The sequence below is a fragment of the Triturus cristatus genome, chromosome 5_1 (assembly GCF_964204655.1).
Source record: "Triturus cristatus chromosome 5_1, aTriCri1.1, whole genome shotgun sequence".
NCBI classification, from domain to species: Eukaryota; Metazoa; Chordata; class Amphibia; order Caudata; family Salamandridae; genus Triturus; species Triturus cristatus.
In genome coordinates, this window is record NC_140587.1 from 681,020,490 (window position 1) to 681,045,168 (window position 24,679).

The 24,679-nt window shown below is 41.8% G+C and overlaps 1 protein-coding gene across 1 annotated transcript in view; it reads left to right on the top strand.

Annotated features, from left to right (window-relative positions):
• LOC146831362 (uncharacterized) overlaps positions 1–24,679 on the top strand; it is a 1,121,174-nt gene that overhangs the window by 497,754 nt on the left and 598,741 nt on the right. Inside the window, exon 4 of the mRNA XM_085604146.1 lies at positions 8,715–8,840. Within this exon, the coding sequence (XP_085460272.1) occupies positions 8,715–8,840 (126 nt within the window). The remainder of the gene's footprint in view (positions 1–8,714; positions 8,841–24,679) is intronic.

Here is a 24,679-nt window from a genome sequence, read left to right on the forward strand (position 1 = left end):
AACATTGTGGTTTTCTCTACAAAGGGCAAATCGGTAGAAGACCTAGGGTCATATCGACCGATTTCTCTTATCAACACGGATGCGAAAATATTCTCCAAGCTTCTTGCCTCTCGTCTTGCCCCACTTATACACCTATTGGTCTCAGAAGAACAGCACGGCTTTGTCCCCGGTAGAGACATGGTAACTCATATAAATACCGCCTTTGCATCTTTTGATGTTGCTGGTCACTTGGGTAATCGGATTGGCATGTTAATGCTGGACGCCGAGAAGGCCTTTGACCGAGTAGCTTGGGAGTTTCTTTGGTGTACTATGCTCTCTTTAGGCCTCGGTCGAAGGTTTGTCTCGGCGGTCCAGCGACTCTACCATAATCCGTCTGCTGTCATCAAACTTAATGGCTGTACATCTAGTCCTGTTCGTATCCAGTGGGGTATGCGTCAGGGGTGGCCGCTCTCCCCCTTACTATTTGCTCTCTATATTGAGCCTTTCATCAGACATCTCCTTCAGAATACTGCTATATTGCCAGTGTCACTTAACGGCATGACGCTAAAAGTCACAGCCTATGCAGACGATATTGCTATATTTACTATCAGGCCTGAAATGGCCATAGTCGTACTAACACAGGAGGCATAACTCTTTGGTTCCTTTTCGGGGTATAAGCTTAATACAAATAAAACGCAGTCCATCCTTAACTATGCTCCTACACTCTCAATACCTCACTTAGGGTTAACTACCTCTGCTATCTATCTTGGTGTTCGTATTAGTGGCCGCACTGAGGATTTCTTGGCCATGAATTATGAACCACTGCTTAAAAAAATTACAGCTGACCTTCATAGGTGGCATAGACTGCCTCTAACTATCATTGGGAGATGTAATATAGTGAAAATGAACATTTTGCCCAAATTTCGGCTTGATTCTGCTATTGGCAGCTTTATTTGGGGCTTTCGAAAATCCAGAAGAGCTCTTAAATATTTAAAGCTGACATACGAACAAGGTGGCTTCCTTCTCCCAGATTTTAAGACTTATTTTTGGTCAGCCTTTCTGAATCGTATTCAGAGCTTACTTTTGGGACCTTATGTGGTCAAAACATGGCTTGCGTACCAGCTCGCATATGGTTTAAACACTGGGGGGCCGATTCACAGAACAAACTTAAGATAAAATCCTAAACTTAGTACCATTTTGGTATTCACAGAATGCACTTACTACTTCTGGTATTCACAGAATGAACTTACTACTTTTGCGATTCACAGAATAAACTTACTACTTTTGCTATTCACAGAATGGATTTACGACTACTAAACTTACGTCCGCACTCGGGCCGGAAATTCCGGCCCGGAGGCGGAGCTTCCGGCCCGGAGGCGGAGCTTCCGGCCCGGAGGCGGAGATTTTGGCCATGGCTAAATCTCCGCCACTGGCCGAAATCCCCACCTTTGGTCCGGAAGCTCCGCCTCCGGCCCGGAAGCCCCGCCTCCGGGCCGGAAGCTCCGCCTCCGGGCCGGAATTTCCGGCCCGAGTGCGGACGTAAGTTTAGTAGTCGTAAATCCATTCTGTGAATAGCAAAAGTAGTAAGTTTATTCTGTGAATCGAAAAAGTAGTAAGTTCATTCTGTGAATACCAGAAGTAGTAAGTGCATTCTGTGAATACCAAAATGGTACTAAGTTTAGGATTTTGTCTTAAGTTTGTTCTGTGAATCGGGCCCTGGGTTCCTCTTACACTACATGTCGGACCCTAACTACTTTAAAAGAGTTTGTTTCAAGATAGTCAGACACATCTACCGTATCTGGCAAGATATCGGTAAAAATTTTGTCATACCAGATCTACATGAATTTATTGTTTTGTGGGACAATCCTAGGTTTCCGGGTATATTTTCGGACTCGGTATGCAGGCTGTGGCAACAGTGTGGAATAACACGGTTAGGGCAGCTGTATGATGATTGTGGTTTTAGGTCATTCTCCTCTTTAAGAGAGGAATTTGGGCTATCCCACAATTCCTTTTTTAAGTACCTGCAAGTTAGGGATTATTTTGTACAAGGGAAGGGCCTATCTGCCCCCCCTTGTACTTCAGAGCTACTGCGGGCTATCTTTAAGACTTCTGGCTGGGGTCAGATTGGGAAAATATACCAGAATTTTCAGTCTGTAAGCGGAAGCGACGGATCGCAGATTGCGACTAAACTCACTTGCATGTTTTCAACGGATATCAATATAGAAGAAATCACTGACTCAATGGCCATAATTAACTCTGCTGTTACTTCAATTAATTTAAGGTTGCAACAACATCGCACTATGTTTATGTTATACTATACCCCCAGGTTATTTCGAAATGGACTACCTTGTCGGTTTCTTCAAAGTCATACTGCCCTAAATGTAATGAATATGCTGCTGATCTCTGACATATGTTTGTTACATGTCCTCGACTTACTATGTTCTGGTATGATGTTACAAGTGTTTTGAGTCGATTGGCCGGTAAGGAGATTCAATTAACTGAGAAAGAAATAGTCTTGGGCCTGGTAGCGGACCCAGGCAATTTATCGACCTCCTTAGTTTCAATCATCATCATTACTGCTCGGCTGTGTATTGCTAGGGTTTGGATTGACGCACTGTGCCCCAAGATTATTGATTTTTTGGTTATTATTGAGGGGGTTTATGAAATGGAGCTGGCAATAGCTAAAGCTCGGGGTCTACGTTCCAGGGTGAAAAGAGTCTGGTCAAGTCTCCAGTGGGATTAACAGTCATTTTATTTTATTTTTTGTTTCTACTCTTATCATGAATTATTGTTAATCCCAGTTATAAGTTTTCCCTTTCTAAATCCGTCAATTTCATGTTCATTATGTTTATGATCAAACTATATATCCGCTCTTACAGTTTTGAAGTCTGATATTCTTCTCTCCTTTTCCCCTCTTTTTTCTATCTTTTTTTCTTTTCTTTTTTGTATTCCTGCCTTTTTCTCCTCTTCTCTTTTTCTTTCTTTCTTTCTTTCTTGTATATTTTCATGTTTTCTCTGTGCTATGTATGCTTCTTTGGTTTCTGTTGTTATCTGTGACTAAAAATCCATAAATAAAATTTAAAAAAAAGAAAATAACAAGGACTTCAAAGAGGTATAGCAGTATCATTGTTCCGAATAATACACACATTAGAAGCTGAATATATATTTGTTTAGTAAGCTGTCAAAATTAACCATATTTTATAATGTTTCATGAGCAATTTACAGTATTACTTTTATGTCTATAACAGATCCCATTGTACCATATATTGTAGTAATGTTTTTAAATATATTTCCAGTTCAATTTAATTTGCTGTAACCAAATTGAATTAAATATATCAATCTTTTATTGTGAGAGTGTTAGAACTGGGGGTCTCTAGTTGGCAGAGGTAGGGACCTTTGTCCAAATAGGGACCCTTGCTTCTAGCCAGGGTAAGGGGGATACACACTTTAGATAACCCATGCTCATCCCCTTGGTAGCTTGGTACAAGCAGACAGGCTTATCCCAAAGGCAATGTGTAAAGTATTTGTACCAACCCTCGCAGTAACACAGTGAAAACACCACAAATGGACACCACACCAGTTTAGAAAAATAAAATATCTTTATCTAAACCTAACAAGACTAAAACGACAAAAATCCAACAAACAGAAACTCAGTATAATGCCTTTAAAAAAGATTGTTGCAAAAATAAACTTGTAGATGATAAATGTGACACTTTAGTCTCAAAGTACCTGGGATGCATAATGCAAGACAAACAAAAGGGGCGCAGAGAAGGAGATGTGGCGATTCTTCCTGCACTCCAGTTACGATGCGACAAGATGGCGTCTCGATGCATTGCGACGATCTAGTGTGATGAGGCAAAATAGTGTCTTTACTGCGATGCGACAACATGGAGGCGATGCATGCACGCCTGCCGGCCATGCGGCGAACTCTGTGGTTTTCTGAGCCTCGACAGGCCCTGTGACACGCTTCCCCGGTGATGCAACAACACCCTTGGTGACTGTGACACGCTTCTCTGGTGTTGCGGTGGCAATCAGCGGCAGCGCACCACCTCAGCGATGCGACGGCCCTGTGACACACTTCTCCGGTGATGCGACGGCACCCTTGGTGGCGGCGGCACGCTTCTCCGGTGATGCGACGGCAAACAGCGGCTGCGGAGACATGCTTCCTTGATGATGCAACAGCGGCTGCTGCGGCAGCATCGCGCTTCTCTCTCGTTGCGTCGCGCTTCCAGCTCCCAACAGCATAAAAGCCTCACATACAGTTACAGACCCTCCTGGCAGACTGGAACTCCCATCAAGGAAGTTAAGGGAAGCTGTGGGTGAAGTCCTTTTGTGCCTGGGACTTCAGAAACAGGAGGCCAGCTCTTCTCAGGCCATTGGAAACTTTTCTTCAGATGGACACAGCACACAGCAAAGTCCTTCTTCAAGCAGGGGACACCGCACACAGCAGAGTCCCTTGGTCCTCTCCTCAGTAGAAACAGCAAACTGCAGGCCAACCCCAGACACACAGCAAGGGCAGTACTTCTCCTCAGTCTCTTCAGCTGACCTTCTTTGGCAGGGATTCCTCTTGTTCACTACTAGTCTAACTTTCAGTGGTTTCAGCTCTCATATTTATACCCCAAAAGTCTTTGTTCTCTATGTGTGAGGGGTCCTGGACCCAGTCCAAACCAGTTCTGGGGGAACTCTGCCAGTGCATATCTTCTTCCTTTGTGACTGTGGGCCAGGGCCATCAGACACACCGTAGGAGGTGGAGCCAGCATTGTGGAAGGCAGGCACAGCCCTATTCAGGCTCAGGTGCTACTCCTCCCACTACTCCACATGCAGATAGGTCTATTCAACCTAGTGCTGACTCACCCAGACTCCTGGAGCCACCCCAGCCCCTGCCACTCTCAAACCAGACAGTCAATTCACAAACAGGCAGATGAAAATAGCCACTTTCTAAAAGTGCTATTTTCAAACACAGTATTAAAAAAACATCTTTACTAAAAGATGTGATAATTAAATTCTGAATTCAGGTATACCAGACTCCAATTTTCTATCCAGCTCCTATGGGAAGATATGCAGGTAAACATGTTACACAGCATTCCCCATTCTGTCCTATGGGCAAGTTGCCTCTCAATAGTGAAAAACTAAAGTGGCAGTATTTCACTATCAGGACATGTTACCCACACTAGTGCATGTCCATCTTTCACATACACTGCACCCTGCCCAGGGGCGTACCTTGGGCCTACCATAGGGGTGTCCAATGTGTAAAAAAAGGAAGGGTAAGGCCTGGCCAGTGGGTGCACTAGACAGGTCGACTTGGCAGTAAAATGTAAATTGATACTTGTATAGCGCACTACTCACCCGCAAGGGTCTCAAGGCGCTTGTACGAATACCGCTGTGGAACCCATACTGGCTTTCCCTGTGAGGCGTCCACTCCTGGGCACCCCCAAGGTGGAGGCCAGGCATCCTTAGCGTTGTGGGGGCCGTTGTGGAGATTAAGCAAGCTATTGCCCAGAGTTGCAGAGTGGGACTCCATGATTGGAATGGCACCGAGGCGAGAATTATCAGGTCCGTGGAATATTTGAGCCCAAGACCCGCCGAGGCGGGGAATTGAACCCTGGTCCCGGGCTAGACCTCTGCATCAGGGTCTGCCGCTCTTATCATTGAGCCACACTTCTCCACAAACAAACTGCGCACAGGCACTGCGGCGGCAGGCTTGAGACTTCTTTTAGGGCTACTCGTGTGGGGGGCACAATCAGTGCAGCAAGCCCACTAGTAGCATTTGAATTACCAGCCCTGGCACACTCAGTGCACTTTACTAGGGGCCTACTGGTAATACAAATATGCCAATCATGGACAACCAATCACAATAACAATTTACACAGAGAGCATATGTACTTTAGCACTGATCATCAGTGGTAAAGTGCCCAGAATCCTTTAGCCAACAACCACAGGTCAGGAAAAAGTAGTACGAAGAAGCAAAATAAGTGTGGGGATAACCCTGCAAAAAGGGCCATTTCCAACAGAGAGGATGAACATCATCAGCTTTGCTTACCAAAATATTATTATGGAAATATAAGGGAGCATTGGAGTGAACAATAATATTAATCTTTTTCCAGACAATTTTTCAAAAAGGCTGCAGTAGACTTCACTTTAAAATAATATGTGAACAATTACTAGGAGAGAGGGGACAATACCCCCCAAACAATGTGTGTCTTGCGTAATGATGGCAACACATGTGAGGCACATAATTTTTGTCTGTATTTTAGCCCAAATTAAAGTTGAGAAAGATTTTTTAATGTCTCTCTCCCATTCTTCCTCTCTTAATACCATCTACCATAGCAACATTCAATAATACATATATTGCTGAGGCTTTAGGGAGTGGAGCACCCAGGAAATCAGAGGGGGACACAAGGAAACTCACAGGGTGTCAGGCATGGTGCAACAGCAAAGTCAAGTCCAGGCCCAGTTGCCACTGGTCAGCTGCAAATCTTCTCAGGAAAGTCCTCTTCAGCTTATTATGCTCTAGCAGCCAACCAGGGGAACAGCCTTATGATCCTTCGAGATCTTTCTGTCCTTGGATTTTAAGATGAAGGGGGTTCAAACTCTAAAGTCCTCCCCACAGGTCACAAATGTCAAGTGCAGCAGGTTCAGTATATATGGTATCCTTTAGCAAACACGCCAGTATACTGAAGAAGGTATCTCGGGGTGCCACATTTATGGTTGGCACTAGCTCGTAAGTGCGTGTGACCCCTGGACACTCCCTAACCATTGCTTTAAAGGTTCCCATGGGCCACCCTTCCCACTTTTTTCAGTAATTCCTGTTTGCTTTGTAGTAAACAGGCTCGAAATGTCATGTGTCACAGCATTTCCATACTGGAGAAAGTATTTAGTCACACTAAACTTGGGTTCTTAAGGTTGGCGGTATATAGGGTAGCAGACTAGGGAAATCCTTGTTGCCAACCCACAATTAACATGAAAATCCTGTTTGGAGCAGGCCTTGTACCCACAACAAATAAGGAGATGTAAGTGTGGTAGAGCAAAAACAAGGGTTCTTCTCCAACAAGATATCAGATTCACAAGAATTGTCCTGGTATTCTGTTTGCTCCCTTTCAAGTGTGTCAAGGTGTTACATGTACCTCAAACAGACCTGCCAGACAGGATTTGATGCTGTGTGGCCAACAGGATGGCAGGCCCAACCCTTCTGCTGAGCTCAAAGGAGTCATCTCTACCCATTCAGGTCAACACAGTGACCTATGTGTATCTCCGAGGAGGAATATCACACTTCATTCACACTTTATTCAGGCCAAGTACAGGCGGGAAGAAGGTGGAGCGTTAATACAAATTAGTCTACAGGAACTTTAGTCAGGAAAAAGGTAACTTTTCAAAGTTACCTTTCCTTCATATTTAATTAAAATCTGACTCCACCAATGAACTGGAATGTTAATAACCCGTAAAATTAGTGGTTTCATTATTTTTCTAGCTGCCCCCATTCCCGAGATAAAAGATTAGTATTTTATTCAGTACTCCGGATTTCTACATAGGGCAGGTAGGCATGCCAAACTGAAAATAGCTTTTAGGACATTGTCACTGTACAGACCTGTTAATGTTAATTTTCTACATGTCCCACTTTTAAATACCATGCATTCTACCATTTGGGCTACAAGAGCTGCAAAGAGATGACCTACTAATTTTAATAGAGGTTTTCTACCTTTTAGGGGTTATTCTTTATATGGTTTAGGAGTCAGAGCACATACACTGGCACTAGACAGCAGTACTCCAGTGTGCAGAGTCTAGAAAAAAACGGCAATACAATTCAGTAAAAAAATAAAGATGGTCACCCAAAATGAGCAATTTCTGACAATTATACTTATCTTGTAATTGAGCATAGTAAAGCCAGCTACAATGGTGAAGTAATTCTAAGCATGGTACTACCGCACCATTACAATAATTAGCCTTTAAAATAAGGAAATCAGGATTAACTGCAGAATTGGTGTTTGTTCACTGACGTCTGCACGCTTTTTCCTTGTTCCGAGCACTTTTCCATACAGTAGTTTGAAGGTGAAATGTGCCAGTGAAACATTAAAATGTGGATTATACTGCAAAATTAATAATCCCTATTTGCCCTATTGAGAGTTATTGCAAAAACGTGCAATGAGGGCCTCCTCCTCCATGTTTCCCTTCAACTTTTTCTGCATCTCCTCCCTTACCTAAAGCCATGAATAGAAAACATGTCTTCTCGTTTTCGAAAGTCAAGGTCACAAACTATTCAGAGATCAGAGTGACTTTACAAAGTAAGAATGAAGATTGAAGAAGAAACAGAAATCAGCCGTGTTCTTTTGGTAAGAAGTCGCAGACTAGTAACAATTGAGATCATCAAAAGCAAGAGAATGCAATGTCCCGCAGGTGTTTTTTAAAATCATGATGTCGGCTTTTGAAAATGCCAGGTTGGAGAGCTGCTGTACAGATCTGTTAATCTAACACGAGCGAAATACTACTTTGGCATTCACAACGCGTCTTTATGCAGCTCAGAATAGTAATTACAGAACAAAAATGAGTGCATTTTAAAAAGCTAGCAGATCTATTTATTTCTAGTCACATTTGCATCCGGCATTAGTATGAGCCTTTCGCACAGTCTTTTAAATAATAATTTAGATGGTCAAATATTTTGCTTTGATTGAATTGCTGCCTTTGGTGGATTGAAGAAAGATAATGAGAAAAATGCCTCTAACTCATTGACATCATTACAGGAAAACTGGCACCTGGCAGCTCAGGCAGTTCGTACGCGCCCTAACTCGTTTTATTTGATTTATGACCCATCGGATATTAATCAGGCAGAGAAAATCATGATGGACATGAAGATCAGAGGATTCCAGGTATGGCTGCTTAATGTATGACATATGCAATAAATGTTGTCTTTGTTTTTCCTTCCAGTTTTAAATGTTGTTACACATATATAATTAACCCTCTTTGTAACCCTTTTCCACAAGTTTAAAAGTGCCTACATACAAACACTATACATATATGTGTTTGTATATGCAAAACACACCAGGTTAACTACACATAGACAAACGCCATGTACAGCTTTTTCGGTGGGCACAAGGGCTGGGGGGGTCCATGGTGAGAGGCCATGGTGAGAGGCCATAGTGAGAGGCCATGGTGAGAGGCCATGCCTTTTCTCCAGATTGGCAACAGAAGTCAATGAGGATACAGAGGCTTAGATCAGGGCATGGCTGAAGGATACGTTTTGCCTCACATGCATGAAGGTCGTATTTTGCGAATTCTTAGTTTGTTCGGGAACCATCATATATCATTGCAAATCCTATATAATAAAATAGAAAACGTTCTTTCAAGAAGTTATACTTATCTTTGTTGATATTAAAATAACATTTACTTATAAAAAGAAATACCACTGATATTCCACTAAATATTACAGTTAAAGAATCACTATAGATTTAATGTGAAACCTGAACTCTACTGAAATTCCTCATTAAGGGCCTCATTATGATGGCGGTCGAATGAGCGTCGAACCGCTATTGTAGAGGGATGGAGACCAACTGACAAGTAGTCGGCGACTCCAACCATCATATTATGATGTGACCTCAGTGTGGGCGGTTGGAAACCTGCCTTTTATCATTGCGGCTTGTGCTGTGGCCCGAAAAAAGGCTGCAGCACCAGCCGCAGTAGAAAAAGGCCTATTCTTAAAGATCCATGAACCAGGTACCTTGTGGTGCCTGGCACATTGGCATGGATGTTTGGGGAAGCACCCCATGTGCCCCTCCTGGCCATATAGCATAGGCTCACAGGGGCCCTGCTAGGGGCCCCCACAGTCCCTTTCTGACAGACTATCCATGATGCTGGGGCTGCCCTGAAAAGGATGTGGGAAATGGATATCGTAATCCCTACGGAGGTGCCGGAGCAGGAACGCCTTCATTGTAGGGATTACTTCCCTAATGCCATCTTGAATGGGCCTGTCAGAGGTGGAGGTCCTTCCTCCTGCCTGCTGCGCTCTGACCGCCGGTATCTTAATCCTTTTCTCTAGCTGTCGGTAGCGGTCTACCCAACATCCTACTCAGGCCCTAAGATTGAGCTGTGCAAACTACAACCCCCACCTCTGCCATTCACAGACTTTTTTGTTGAGACACTCCTGAGACTGGGGCACTAACTGGAAGCGTACAGGTAACACCAATGACATAGTTCTGGGTTCAGTTTAACACAACAATAGACAGTATCTTATGATCAAATGCGGTGTCCACTACTGAATATAACAAGCTACAAATGGTTCTGTTGGGTAAAGCAATTGCTTTTAAACTCATGAAGTCTTGATCATGCAAAAACAATAATAATAAATGTCATAAATTGCTTTGTAAACTTAAGAGTGGAACACAAACGACACACGATATTTGACAGAGAAGTCAATTTTTACTTTTTTCCTCTATGAAGCATATAATCATATATGGCTGTCAGACTTCAATAATCATCAAATTACATCAGTGACATAGAACTGAGTGAATAAAGTGACAAGGTGACATATGTGACTGGGTGTAGTTTCTGAATAAGTGATATGATAAAACTAAATATGTTTACAATATACAAAGGCACAATTTGGGGTCTGTCCAGTTCAGTTATAAACAAAGTGTCCCAGGTACAAGCTGGGTGGGCTTATTGATTCTCCTGCCTTTCACGAAACGGTCTTGTGCGGCCCAGGTGAGTGTCGGATGATCTATCATTTAGCCAATTTCTGAAGTCAATCAATCTCATTTCTGTGCCAGACCAGATCATTATAACATTGTCGATATACCTTTTCCACATTGTGATGTTGTCTATGAATGGGTTGTCAAGGTTGTAAATGTATTTGTCCTCGTAGGCATCCATGAACAAACTGGCTAGACTTTGAGCGAATCCTGCTCCCATAGCCACACCTTTGCACTGGTAGTAGTATTGGTTTTGAAAGACTAAGTAATTTCTGGACATGACTATTTCAAGTAGGACAATTGCAAAGTCAGTGGGCACCCAGTGTGGTGTCGGCTGTCTCTCTAGGACTGCTCAAATCACTTCCAGTGCTTTGTTCAGCAGAATGCTTGTGCTACGTTTCGGTAACAATTCCATGCAGAGTCACGCCAATCTGACTAACATTTTGTGTTGTGTCTGCGTCAAAAACTTGGCGCAACTGTCAGTTTTTTCTGATGTGCAATTATCGATGTCAATTTATTTGTGGAAATTAGTCATTGTTATGATGCATATGACCCCAACAGATGGCAATGTCAGGTAAATAAGATATACTTTGAACAGGGTGAGATGCATGCAAAAGTCACAATGCGAAGAATCCCTGCAGCATAGCAATGCTACTATCAGGGGGAATCCTGAAAGCCAGAGTGCATGGGCTACAGTTCACTTTGCACATGCCTCGAAACTCCATGCTCTCATTTCCTGTGGAGTGAAGTACATTAGGGACAACCAATAGCCTAGCCAACTGTCATGCAGATGTGTGGAATGTGTAATGTTAAACTATAAAACCAAACACAGCAGTAACTGCATTTTTGTGCTGAAATATCAACTAAGTGTAACAAGTAACTAGCTTGCAAATAAGCACATATACAAAATACATAATTTGGAGAACTTTAACTTAAATGCAGCATTGACTGAAACAAAAAGAAATACTTACCACATTATATCCCATACAATTCAATGTCAGGCCCAATTTAAATACATCCCACGTATCCATCTATTGAGCCTGTCCTCCTGTACTGTGTGACTCCAACATTGTTTGAAAGAAGTGCAATCAGGTCCTCTTGAGATTAGGCGCCCTTGGAGTAGAGTTAGAGACCTTGCTTCAATACCACCGATTCCATAGATCAAAAAATGTTGGTTCCTGCATCTATGAGTCAATGGTTTTGATTGCGATGTTAAATCATTAGACAGCCCTTCCTACCCTACCATCTAACATTGTCCCATAGATCCCAATGCTCGGTACGTTTGCATACTCCTCTAGATTTATCCAAAGACCTAAATTTATGTACTGACCCCACCCATTCATGAATCAGTGGAGGAACGGGAAGTATCCACTTTAAACAAATTTCACGTCTCGCTATCAATATAAGTATAAATAAAAGATGTTTCTGATTTTTTGTCAAATTAATTTTACCGCAGTCAAGGAAACCCAGAATACCAAATATAACAGAAAAAGGTCTTACCTTAAAGGTCAAGTTTAAGCATTTACCAATAAGCTTGTCTACTTCATTCCAGAACTGACCAAGTTGAGGGCAAGAGTAAAACATGTGGATGTCATTTGCTTCTATCTCACCACATTTTGGACATTTTTTCTTTATCTGGATACTCATTTTGGAGAGCTTCCCCGGAGTCCAATACGACCTATGCAGGGTATATAGATGATTTTTTCTCAATGGTGCAGAAATAGTAGTATGCCACAAATAGGTATAAGATACTTGTCATGCCTGTTGCAAGTCTTCAGCCGGAAAGATCTTCTTCCATTTATAGTCCGGTAAATCGTAATCCGATTCCTTCTTCTCTACCAGGGACCAATACCACTTCGTGACTTCTTTCTTTCCCGGGGCTTTATGAAGATTGTCCCCTACAATTGTAGAGTCCTCTGGTCCAAAGGCTTGCGATTTAACCCAGTTAGTCAATTGGTAGAATTTGAACCTCGAGATTCCATTCGTAGTTAGCATTACCAAATCTTCCCATGATTTTAGGATACCATTTTCTAAAAGATCACCCCATACTGTTATTCCAGATCTTTTCAAGGGAAGAGCTAAAGAATCCTGCAAACATTCAGGAGTACCGGGCGAGTTCCATATCGGGGCTTGTGAACTATAATATGGGTATTTCCAAATTTTCCTTATGTCGGACCAAAGTTTGCATGCTGCTCGCAGTACCTTTAATTTTATTTTCCTGAAGAATCTAGGGTGGCCGAATTTGTACAAGCAGTTAGAGTGATTGGTTATTGCTTTCCAATAGAGAGGGTACGAGCCGTAATCTAAGAAGAGATGTCTTATGTTTTTAAAGTGAAAAGCCCTATAATACATTAAGAGGTCTGGACTAGCAATCCCTCCTCGATGTTTTTTTTGACTCAGGTTTTTCCAGGCTATCCTAGATGTTTTAGATGCCCAGATAAAGGAGTTTAGCTCACTTTGAATCTTCTTTATTTGAAGTGTGTTAAACTCCAGGGGGATCGCATTAAAAACGAAGGTAAACTTGGACAAAATAGTAATTTTTATTGCATTGACTCTCCCTATGAAGGACAAGGATAAACATGGATTTAACCCAGATCTCTTGACTGGGGGAGAATGTATGCATTGTCAGCATTCCGTCCATCATTTGTTTGTTGTAACGCTTTTCGCCCTAAGTGGGATGGGTATTCCCAGACGTGGGACCCGTGCTCACTACGCCACTGGAGTCAAGCTATCCTGGCTGATGACGGCTGATAGCCAGAAACCGGTCCTAGGATGCTTGATTCTGGTCCAGGGAAGACATGGCTTGGCAGTTCGGGCTGGACTGTTCCCATGAGGCACAGGGTCAATACTGATTTGCATATGGCCATGTCTAAACTGGGGTGGTGTAGTGGGCAAAAGAACGATGGATTTAACCCAGATCTCTTGACTGGGGGAGAATGTATGCATTGTCAGCATTCCGTCCATCATTTGTTTGTTGTAACGCAAGGATAAACATGACCATGATTTAAATAGTCTCCTCATTTCTCTGATTTTTAGTAGCAAGTTCACTTGAGCAATTTCATCAATGTTTTTTCGAATTTGTATCCCTTGATATCGGATTTCCCTCTTAGAGTCGTGCTGGGAAGGAGGTAGATTCCACTGCATGATCTCTGTTTTTTGTTGGTTTATTTGATACCCAGAGATCTCCCCGAAATTTGTCAACATATCGTTCATGATGATAGATGTCTCTGTTAACTTATTTGAATAGACCATCAGGTCGTCGGCAAATAGTGCCACTCTCTTCTCCCAATTATTGAAACTAAAGGGGGTAAGATCGTTGGAGACTCGAATCATATTGGCCAGGGGCTCTATATATAAGTTAAAGAGTAAGGGGGAAAGGGGACACCCCTGTCTAGCGCCCCTCTTAATTTGAACACTATTAGTTGTGGCACCGTTTATCAATATTTTCCCAGTCTCTGATGTTTCTTGACCAGGAGCACTGTGGTCAACTGTTCCCTCATTGATGTCGACCATGTCTCCTCCCCCTGCCTGGGATGATGCTAAACTCAAAAACAAAATAGGTTTATTTAATGTGTCAGGCCACACTTTACTAACAGCTTTAATCATAGACCATTTATCAAGCATTCAGAAGACTCAGCCTACAAGTACCTGTTTGTGGATAAATCAGCATGAGGAGATGCATGCATGCTACCACAAATTTCAACACTTCCTCACAATGAAGTCATACCCCCAGACATCTACAATTGCATTACAGAAGGTTCTCCATCCTCATGTAACTAGTTGGCTACCTTAACACTTTGTACATTTTGGGATTTGTTATATACCTTAGTAACCTGGGTCTTAAATAATTAGGTCCTCAAAGCAATACTTAGCAATCCAGATTCCACACAAGGCTCTGGAGCAATCAAATAGTCATATACCTTAGAACATAGTGATGGAATGATGGACTGATCATACTGCCATGTTTATGCAATATGTACAGTAGCATAGTTGCTAATACAGATTGGCCTACATGCACAATTGAGATTGAATCAACCATGAACAAATGGAGACATGTAGATCATGTATTCAACTGTTGTGCACAAGACAATACAACAGGGAAAGGTGCACATGACAACATGCACAGTCTAATAGTTATAGTGCCATCAAGGGATTCTTTTGGATATCAATGTCATTGGAGGATATATGAAATAAATTATATCCAAGCCCTGGTAACTGGCTTGTTAAAAACAAATGTCAAAAAATGACTTATTTGATTAAACAGTGAATCAATCGCAATCCTGAAATACATTCAGTAAAAAGCACACATCAGCATGGGTGTATACTTCAAAAAGTCAACATTTATATAAAAAAAAGTTGTATTATATAAAGGTGGTACAAACTACTCATGATAGAAAAATCTATATGAAAGAATGTTCATTTCAGTTACTTTTGCCTTGATGTGATTTGTAGTTTGTACCCCCTTTATATAATACAACTTTTTTATATACATTTTGACTTTTTGAAGTATACACCAGTGCACTATAATTTGTGAGGTTGATTGCCATTTCAACACGCGAGTAAGTACCAATGTGTATTTTCAATCTTTAAAACCAGCCCTGTAAGTCTCTATTTATACCCTCATGCTGAAGTTCCCTCATGCTGCATTGTAAGCATCCATTATATACCTGTATTAAATAGCAATTGTGAAATGTTATTGCTGTTTGTCTTTAATAAATGTTGAACTCCTTATTCATTATTCTTGTCAAGATTACCTATTATAGTGGGATGTTTCAGGTGCCAAACCACAGCCATTCCTTTCACCCTATGAGCTATAGCGCGAGTGGACCCTTAAGGAATGGAAAGAATAAAACTTAGGAACATAGGGAATAATGGAAGGCTATACCACACTCTGGAATATCCATATTTCACCTCTTCACCAGTCTAAGTGGTATCAATGGAGGTATCATGAACATGTTTGTTCAGTAGTTTAGATCAACAATTGTCTGTTCAGAATTACATAAAACAGGATATTCACAATTCATGTGTAAGGAACATATCAAACACTGTCCTGCTCGCACAGCATACCAGGATCCGGCCTCAAGGCAGATTAAGGTGGAACCACATTGAAGCCAAAAGAACAGTATGACAAGACAGAATCTGAGAAGTCTAACCAGGAAACTGGATCTGAGCAGTTTCCTAACAGGAGAATGTGAGGGAAAGCGAGGGGGAGCAAAATAACAAAGTGAGAGGACTAAGGCCAATTGAAAAGAATTATCACCAGGGGATGCAAATACAACTTGCAGCTGCCAGTTACTCAGGTCCATAGACCAAAGTATATTTTTAGAGGGGGCAAGGCCCTCAGCTATGTCCAAACATTAAATTTGTGGTCTATAAGTGCATTTGTTCTCAAATACTGGATGTATTACTAAATAATGACCCCCCCAGATTATTGTGGTACAATATTATTAAGGACAGAATATTGAAGTGCATATAGAGAAGTAAAGATTTACTATTCCTAACTCCACATCTACATACCTTAAAGATATATATATATATGGCATAGTTACATATATGTGGAGTAAGTTATGGAGAAACTCTATTAACTTACCTGTCAATATTTTGGATTTGATACTCTATGCCATCGATATTCTGGTTTCAATATTCACACCATATGGTTCTATGTGAAGAAATATGTGGATGTTTTTATTGTGTATATTAAAGCACACTCAATCAACTTTTCACAGTCCAACTTTAAATCTTATCAATTAGATGGGATTTAAAGTAGACATTTAAGTAGAAAGGTTTACACTTATAAAGCAGGCTGACTTTCACCTTTGTGTATTTCTAAACTGTTCAAGCTCTGTGTAATGCAAAGTTCATCAAGCTCTTTTTAAAAAGAAAAGAAATCTGGTCACAGCTCAGAGTTCTCCCTCCCACACCTCTTTCCTCAGGTAGTGGATGTCCACCCTCCATGCTCAAACTTTATAGAAGGAGGACATCCTCCCTGAGATATTTTACATTATTAAATCATCACACCTGAAAGGCCTGAAAGGCTAAACCTTACCTCACGCAAACGTTGGAAACTTCATCTGCTTCACAAAGTGTGGAGTTCCCTAATTCCTACCAACTTCGTAAGTGAAGGTTCTATTTACCTCGCAAATAATTTTAAATAACTTAACTTGGAGCATATACATCAAGAACATTTTGTGAAATTAGTGGCAAACAGTAGGTTTTAACCAATTTTGAGTGCAACAATAGAATTTGAATGTCATTTTACAGGGAAAGTTGGGAAGGTCTCACAATGAATTTCGTTATAAGGCTGTGACAAAACATGAATAATTAAATTACATTTCATCAAAAGCACCAGTCAAAACTGCATGGGCATGAAGCAGCCTCCGACATTGGCATACGCCCCTCATAGTTACAGGCAGATTGTGCAAAAGGTATTGTGCAGAAGGAGACTGGAGACTTTTGTTTGAAATTGACCAGCAAGACAAGTAGGCATGGTAAAGTGTACCATAGTATGGGTCCATTTTAGGCTTGTGGCCTGGCTAAGGACACAAGTTCCATCTCCAGTTAAAGGCGTCATGGATGGGCAGGCAGCAGCACTTCTTCTAATGCTCTAAGTGGTGGTGTTGTGGTTTGCATTTAGGATCCTCCTCTGTGATAATATCCAATGATCTGTAGAGCAGATACATTATCTTACCAGGCAATATTTCACCACAAGCCAATGTAGGCTGGAGCAATGTTAATCAATTGTAAGTTGTACCTGACTTGTTTTAACTGTGCCCCAGCACAATAGGCTAATCAAAGTCCCATGGCATGTTCAAAACTGGTGTTTGCTGATTGGACATTGCTTCTGAATGGCTAGTATGTTTAGGTAGTGACAACCACTTATGTATCAGGAATAGGACATATCATGAAAGTTTCTGGCTTAAGAACAACATGACTTGTACAGTTGAAATATCTCTTCATACAGCAAATTCATGTCTGACATGCAATATGTGAAAGTTGAGAAGGGAGTTATGTTACGTTCTGTTATTTTAGGAAAACGTATACGGCGCACGGTTACACTGAGGTGTCCTGGCACTTGCTGCAGTCCTCCCGCCTTTCATAGGTTGCTACCAAAGTGGTGTTCAGAACAACCATGTTTTCAATGCCTTCCTAGAGGCCAATAAATCATTAAAATTTCTCAGATAGAAAGGGAGCTCGTTCCAAGCCTTAGCTGCACCAGCGGCAAAACTTCTGCCTCCACATCTAACTTTTTTTGTAGGTGGCACAACTGCTAATTTTGCTCCTGACGAGCGTATAGATATTTGGGCACATACCACTGAAATTGGTGTTTCAGATGGGCTGGGCCTGTGCCTTGATGAGCTCGGAAAACTAAACAGAGTGTTTTAAAGAGGAGTTGTTTTTTAACGTGCAGCCAATGAAAGTTTTTGATTGCACTCTAAATCGATGCAAATTTCGAGGTTCAGCTAAAGTCCATTGAATTACTGTCTCTCAGCTATGACAGCAAAATAATGTTGACACCACCTTTTATATCAGCTCCTCATACACAACACTGTGGAGTCCCACAGTGGCCCAGCATATCCCTTCCATTATTCCACATCTACCTAACCTCCTTACCAAATCTGATTAAATTATACAACCTCGCCAGTTACAACTATATATATGACACCCAAATAGTTTTGTATATTGGATGGTCTGGAAGACCTCTACAATCCTAAACTTGATCGCTACCTTCAGGCCATAAACACATGGATGATGAGTAACCGTCTAAAGCTAAATACCACAAAAGCAGAGCTTATGACCCGCAGAAAATGACATAAATACCAGCATACCGCCATATGGCCTAAGAAACAGGACGCCCCTCCAACAATATCGAAAGAAGTCAGAAACCTAGGGTCTCCATGGCTTTAGATCTTTATTTGATACTGCATGATAACATCATAAAACAGAGCGCCTTCTAAAAACACTACGTTGCATCCTCCCATACCTTGAATACCAACAGAAACTGCAAGCCATCTTTCCATTCATAATGTCCAAGCTTGACTATGCCAACAACCTATATCTTGGCACTTCCCCGTTCATCATACACAAAATACAACTCATCCAAAATGCTGCTGCAGACTTCTTGTCTGCCTTCACCCCAGAGAACACAAAACTATAATCTTGCAACTACTCTACTGGATAACTATAACAAGAAGGTCAATATTCAAAGCACTCTTCCTTGTCCACAGAGCCAACCAAGGCAAAGGACCGCTATATCTACAAGCTAAATTCAAGCAATTCAAACAAATTAGGAAACTGTGCTACAGGCTTACACCACTTATCATACTACTTTACAAGTAGAAAGCCATAGGAGGCACTGCATTCTCAGTATGAGCTTACAAGCTCTGAAATACATTACCAGCCAGAATCCAAACCATCCAGGAGCATATACACTTCAGAAGACAGTTGAAACCATGGCTTTATTTAAGACAACCACACTACCACACATCCCTGCAACAGAACCTGAAAAGACAGTTGCATCCTCAAGTTAAATCTTTAGCTTACAATCCACAGATTGGAAGCAGCCCAACCTGCAAACTACTTTAGATACGCAGATAAGTTAAGGAGCGCTGAACTATGCTTCTCTGAGGTATTATATGGTTATGTAAGTTCATGCATAACATTTCTGAACCACACTAATACTAAGACTATAACACTCAGCAGTTGGCAGCCAACTTAAACTTACACCTGTTACATTTAATTTGGGCTTATATGCTGCAAACGTTGTCCATCTCCAGTACTGTGCAGCTAATAGACCAGCCACCACTAAATGAACAGGCATGGAATAACGGAAGAGATCTGTCACACACTGCCAGTCAATCAAAGGACTTTATTCCAGTCCATGGCTTTAAGTCCCAAATATCTATACACTATGTGCACTTCTTTGCATTCCAAGATTTACTGAAGCTTATTACCTCCTCATTCTTTGTGTGTTGCATTCTGCAGCACAAATAGAAAGAGGATTGTTTTTGTGGAGGAAGGTGTTCCTTCCTGCACCAAAACAATCCTGCCGGTAATTTAGGCATCCTTCCACCATGACATAATGGTGCCTGTGTTGGCAGTAGGTAGCACACAATGCACCCGCTCTAGGAGGCAGCAGAAATGCCCAATATCTTTGTAAATATGGGGATTGTTCTATCTGTCCATCTGTCTTCCTGAGTGCAAGAAGTTGCTTGGCTGCATTGTGTTAAGTGAAATGTAAATAAATCTGATCCATAGTTTCTGATGGGACATTCCAGTGCAATAACCAGATAAACAGACTATAATCAGAAGAAATACCTAAAAGGGACCTGCAGAGATTTTCAAAGCTGCCAGCGTACTTATAAACCTTAAACTGCACGGCTGTCTCTCTCACACCTCATCATCCACTACACTGCATCTCATAACACGAGAACTGGCACCTCGTGGTCATCATGGACGACATTGAACACTTTCTACATAGGATCACAAAGCAAAGATGACATCCTTACAACCACACACCACCCTATATTATGTACCTTGCTGCCTATGTAGGTACAAACTTCAGTGCCACATATAAGGATAGTAAGTGCTACAAAAATGTTAAACACAATACAATATTTATCATCATTGCATCACAGTTGTTTTGATCCCATTAAAAGCTTTGTTTCCGTCACACTTTAGAATTATAAAACAAAATGTGCTTTATTGGTACTTTCTTAACTGTTTTAATTAGAAACAAATTGACATCCTACTGTATATCTTTCACACTCTCTGTACACAAGGCCACTTGACTTATGTGGTGTGTTTTCTGCATGGTTATGCATTTGCCACATAATTCATCATCTGGACCATAATCTGCAATTTTTAACAAAAAGAAGTTTGGTTTCTAGCTCAAACAGATCATATGCTGGCATGCAGTGGAAGGTCCTCTACAAAGGTTGACTGGTCACCTTTCAGTTACATACAGCTGTATTTGGATGTGCAATTTTGGCCCAGACTGTGGTAACGTGTAAAAATGACAAAATAATGAAGTAATACTTTCACAATATTTGCAGCGTTTAGCCATATATGTTTGTGTTCTCTTGCCACATAATTTAGTCAACATTGCAGCTTAATTTAGTCCTTCCCCTGCTGCATAATTCCAGTGGCACTGTCTGTATCCCAGAGGGATGGTCAGATAGTTCACTTTACAATATTCTCTGACTTTGCAGTCAAAGGAAGAAATGTGAATAACATCTCCACATTATACCAAGCTACCCAAAGTAAGTTGAGCGTACATTAATAAAACATGATGAGATACTCAATCTGGGCAGTGTGAGCATTAAACCACAGTACACATCTTCACTCTGCCTCTCTCATCAATTACCTGCCAGTGGGTTTTCTTGCATTTCTTGTCTCCTTAGTGAATATGTATTTTGCACCCTTAGGATTCTTAACAAACAGACGCTGCCATATGTTTCACTTAGAAGGACCGGAACAACAATTCATTCTCTTTTTAAAACCTGAAGACTTCCAACCTTAAGTGCTCCTAGTACTTTTAATTGATCATATACATTAATACATATGCAATATACATGCCATTCTGCTTGGCTGTTTTTAGATCTCTCTTAAAAATGGCTTTTAACTGTCTGATATCGAAAGCCCGAGTGTGGAACATACAAAAAACTTACAGTGGGATTTGATCATCCCATTACTTACCATTGGTTGGTCTTCTTGTCATTTTCATTTGCGTTCTCCTTTTTCAATGGCTTTCATTCTTTTTGTGTTGGTCCCTCCCTGGAACATAACTTTTTCACCATCCTTTTGACTGAATGGCTTGTACCATTTAACTTCTCACATTCAAGCATCTATGTGACCTTTCCTTTTACTTTCACCACACCATGCTGCTCTCCCCCTCAATGACTCCCCCCCACATGGAGGGTTCCGCAACTGCCATTTGCTGCCTGGGCACTCTTTTTTTCAAATGCTCATTTGTACATTTCCATTTAATTTCAATTTGTTACCCTTTTCAAGATTTAAACCCCCAATCAACCTCCAGAGGGCAGAAAGACTGTTTAGACTGTTTCCTTTTTTTAAATTGGGGAGCACTTGCCCATGCCTGAGTTGCCTCTATGTTTTCTAATTGCTGAATTGCTGCTTGAGGCTCATGGTCATGTGGCGAACCCCAAGCATGGATCCAGTAGCAAGAGATATTGCTGGAAAGAAGACATTCTCCCCTTTACAGCAGTACCTTTCTGACTTGGATTGACGTGCTTAGCGGGAAAAACTCCACAAACTCCACAAGCGGGGCAGAATTTCACACCCAAGCCTATTTTTTACTTTGATCATATATTGTGCCCAGAGTCATGCTGAACTATCTTTGGAGCTTTCTTTCTGTTTATTTTGTCTATATACCATGGGGTAACACAGGGCTGCCCACTCAAAACCTACAACGTGCTGTGAGGTAATTAACAGGTAAATTGAGCTTGCCGAAACTCACCTGTCGCGGTCATTCTCGCTTGAACTGGATCTTGAGTTTCCATGAGTCCCCTTGAGCCTAAAATGCCTACTCCTAACATGAATTCACCTCAGCAGACTGTGAGCATGTATGCCTCAGATATCCCTACCAGTTCAATTAACCATGGACTCGTTGTCACTACTTTGATTATTGAGCCTGCTGATTATTTCGAGAGGATCCAAACCCTTGTTAGGCTAATCGAGACAGGGAAGACAAAAAGTTTAGGAGGGAAGAGGAAGAGAGTGAAAAGAAGTGCCAGATCTAAGAGAAAATACCCTGGCCAATCAATAGTTCCTCTCAGCCCACCCTCTGCTTCCAATTCTGATAATAGCAGCCAATCAATGAGCAACACTGGGAACACTTCACCCAACATAGTTGGGGAATTTTGCAGGCTTGTTGTGTCCTCTCTTACGTGTGCACTGGGACCAATTGTGGATTACCTTGAGGAGGTGGAGGAAGCACTGATCAAGCTGAGTGGTTATCACCACCCGGCCCATTAGGGATTGTTATCAATGCTGCTCCACCCTTTCAGTCACTTGCTCCAGTGGATTCGGAAAATATCCGTGGGGGAAGGGAACGTGGTTCCAGGCAAAGGTGGGTCTAGGTTGGGCCAGCAGAACATTTTCACAATGGGGAGTGAGGTACACACAAAATACAGAGGCCCCTGTGGTCTAGGGCATAACAGATTTGGGCACACCCTGTCAGCCCCGCCTCCCAAGTTTCCCACGCTGCATCTACTGCCTCAGTCTACTCCCTTGAAGATCACTGCTAATTGATTAACAAAGTGGTACACTGGACTAATTGCAGGCTGGGAAAGCCAGAGTTATTCCATAATCAAATTAATTTCACTCATAGAGCCCCATGTGGGGCAATACTCTAAAGCGTAATGCAACTGACTGTATTATCATAAAATTCAAAGACAGAAGGGTGGCTAAAGACACTTTGAGCGAGATAAATTTTGCTGTACCATCTACATCAGTTATCGAGGCACTGCCGCTTGGTTATTATTTTTTTAAGCCTCAAGCTGGTTCGACTGCTCCAATGATGCCTGCATATACTGTCCTCACTTCTAACAGGTTCGTTCCCATTTCGAAGCAGGCCTAAATGCACTGACTCCCTCTTGCAACTACTCCTTCTGACCTATGAAACTTGCAGGAGAGGATCAGGTCACCAAGGTCCAGTCAGGTCCTATGCATTTCCAAGCTGCCAATGATAGCCCCACCCCTAGTCTTGACTCTGGAAGCAGCAAAACTCAGCCATCACTAACAGCCTCATGGAATGTGGCCGGCTTGGTAAGCAAGTTGGGCAGCCATGACTGGCATAAGTTTGTTGAACACTATGCTGTTATCTGTTTACAAGAGGCATGGCTCACTGACTCTGTATTTATGAACGAGTATGCCACATATTTTACACCAGCTATTCGAGGCACTGTGGAAAGGGCTAAGGGAGGCCCTGTTAACTTCATCTCTCTTAAATTCGCGGCCCAGTGCACATGGTCAAGTTGTGACTGCATGTAGTATCAACTCATCTTGTTGTCTTTGACACAACCAAGGTGGATTTAGCTAGCTTACTGCTTAAAGACATTGCCAATTGCTCTAGAAGCATACAATGGAGTTATGTGGTGGTACTTTTGGGGGACTTTAATTTAAGATCCTTCCAGTTCTCTTCATTTAATGTTTACGGTTGGTGGATGATGCCTTGGACCCATTCACCCACTTTGCTCACTGTCCACTCGGGTAACAATTCAACCTAGTCCTGGCAAGGTATAATTGAATTTTCTCTTTTGATTCCCTACCTCCTGCACCGGTTATCATGCCTACCTTTGTTGGGAGGGGCACTTCTACCCATATTGATTTTATCCTTTTTTCACAGACACTGAGGGACTGGGTGTTGGAGTATAATCTTGCTGATTGCCCCTTGGTGACCATAGGCTCTTAGCTCTTTCAATTCATGCCTCTTCTTTTGCCAATACACACATCTATCCTCTCCCTTTATAATTCTCCAGGAACAGAGGAGTCCAAAGGTAGGCCCAAAGTGGACGAAGCCTCCTTTTGAACACATTTGTTGGCATCCGCAGTCCCTAACTTTTTGAAATGTTTAACTGATGATTACAAACAGGGGGGCAGACTTGAGCTACTTAACAGCTTTTACAGGATTTGTAGCACAGAATACAGTCTACTTTTGGTCCCATTCAAATCAGGCAACAGGATGCCTGTTGAATGGTTTGATGCAAATTGCACCAAGGCCCATAACCAGCTACTGGCAGACCTTAAAACAATCCTAGAGATCAGGAAATGGTGTATAGTTGCAGTGCTCTGTTTAGAAATATCCTAAGAACTAGGAAGAACATCATAAGAGAGGAAGACTATTCTTCCTTATTGCAGACCAGCGACACCTTCTGGGCGAAAGTAAATCAAAATGTATTTGAGAACAAAGATCCTGGAATTGACAAAGTCATCCCTGCTGATATTGGGTTGCTTATTTTACGATCCTCCATGCCAACCCTGATGCTGGGGATACTTCCACC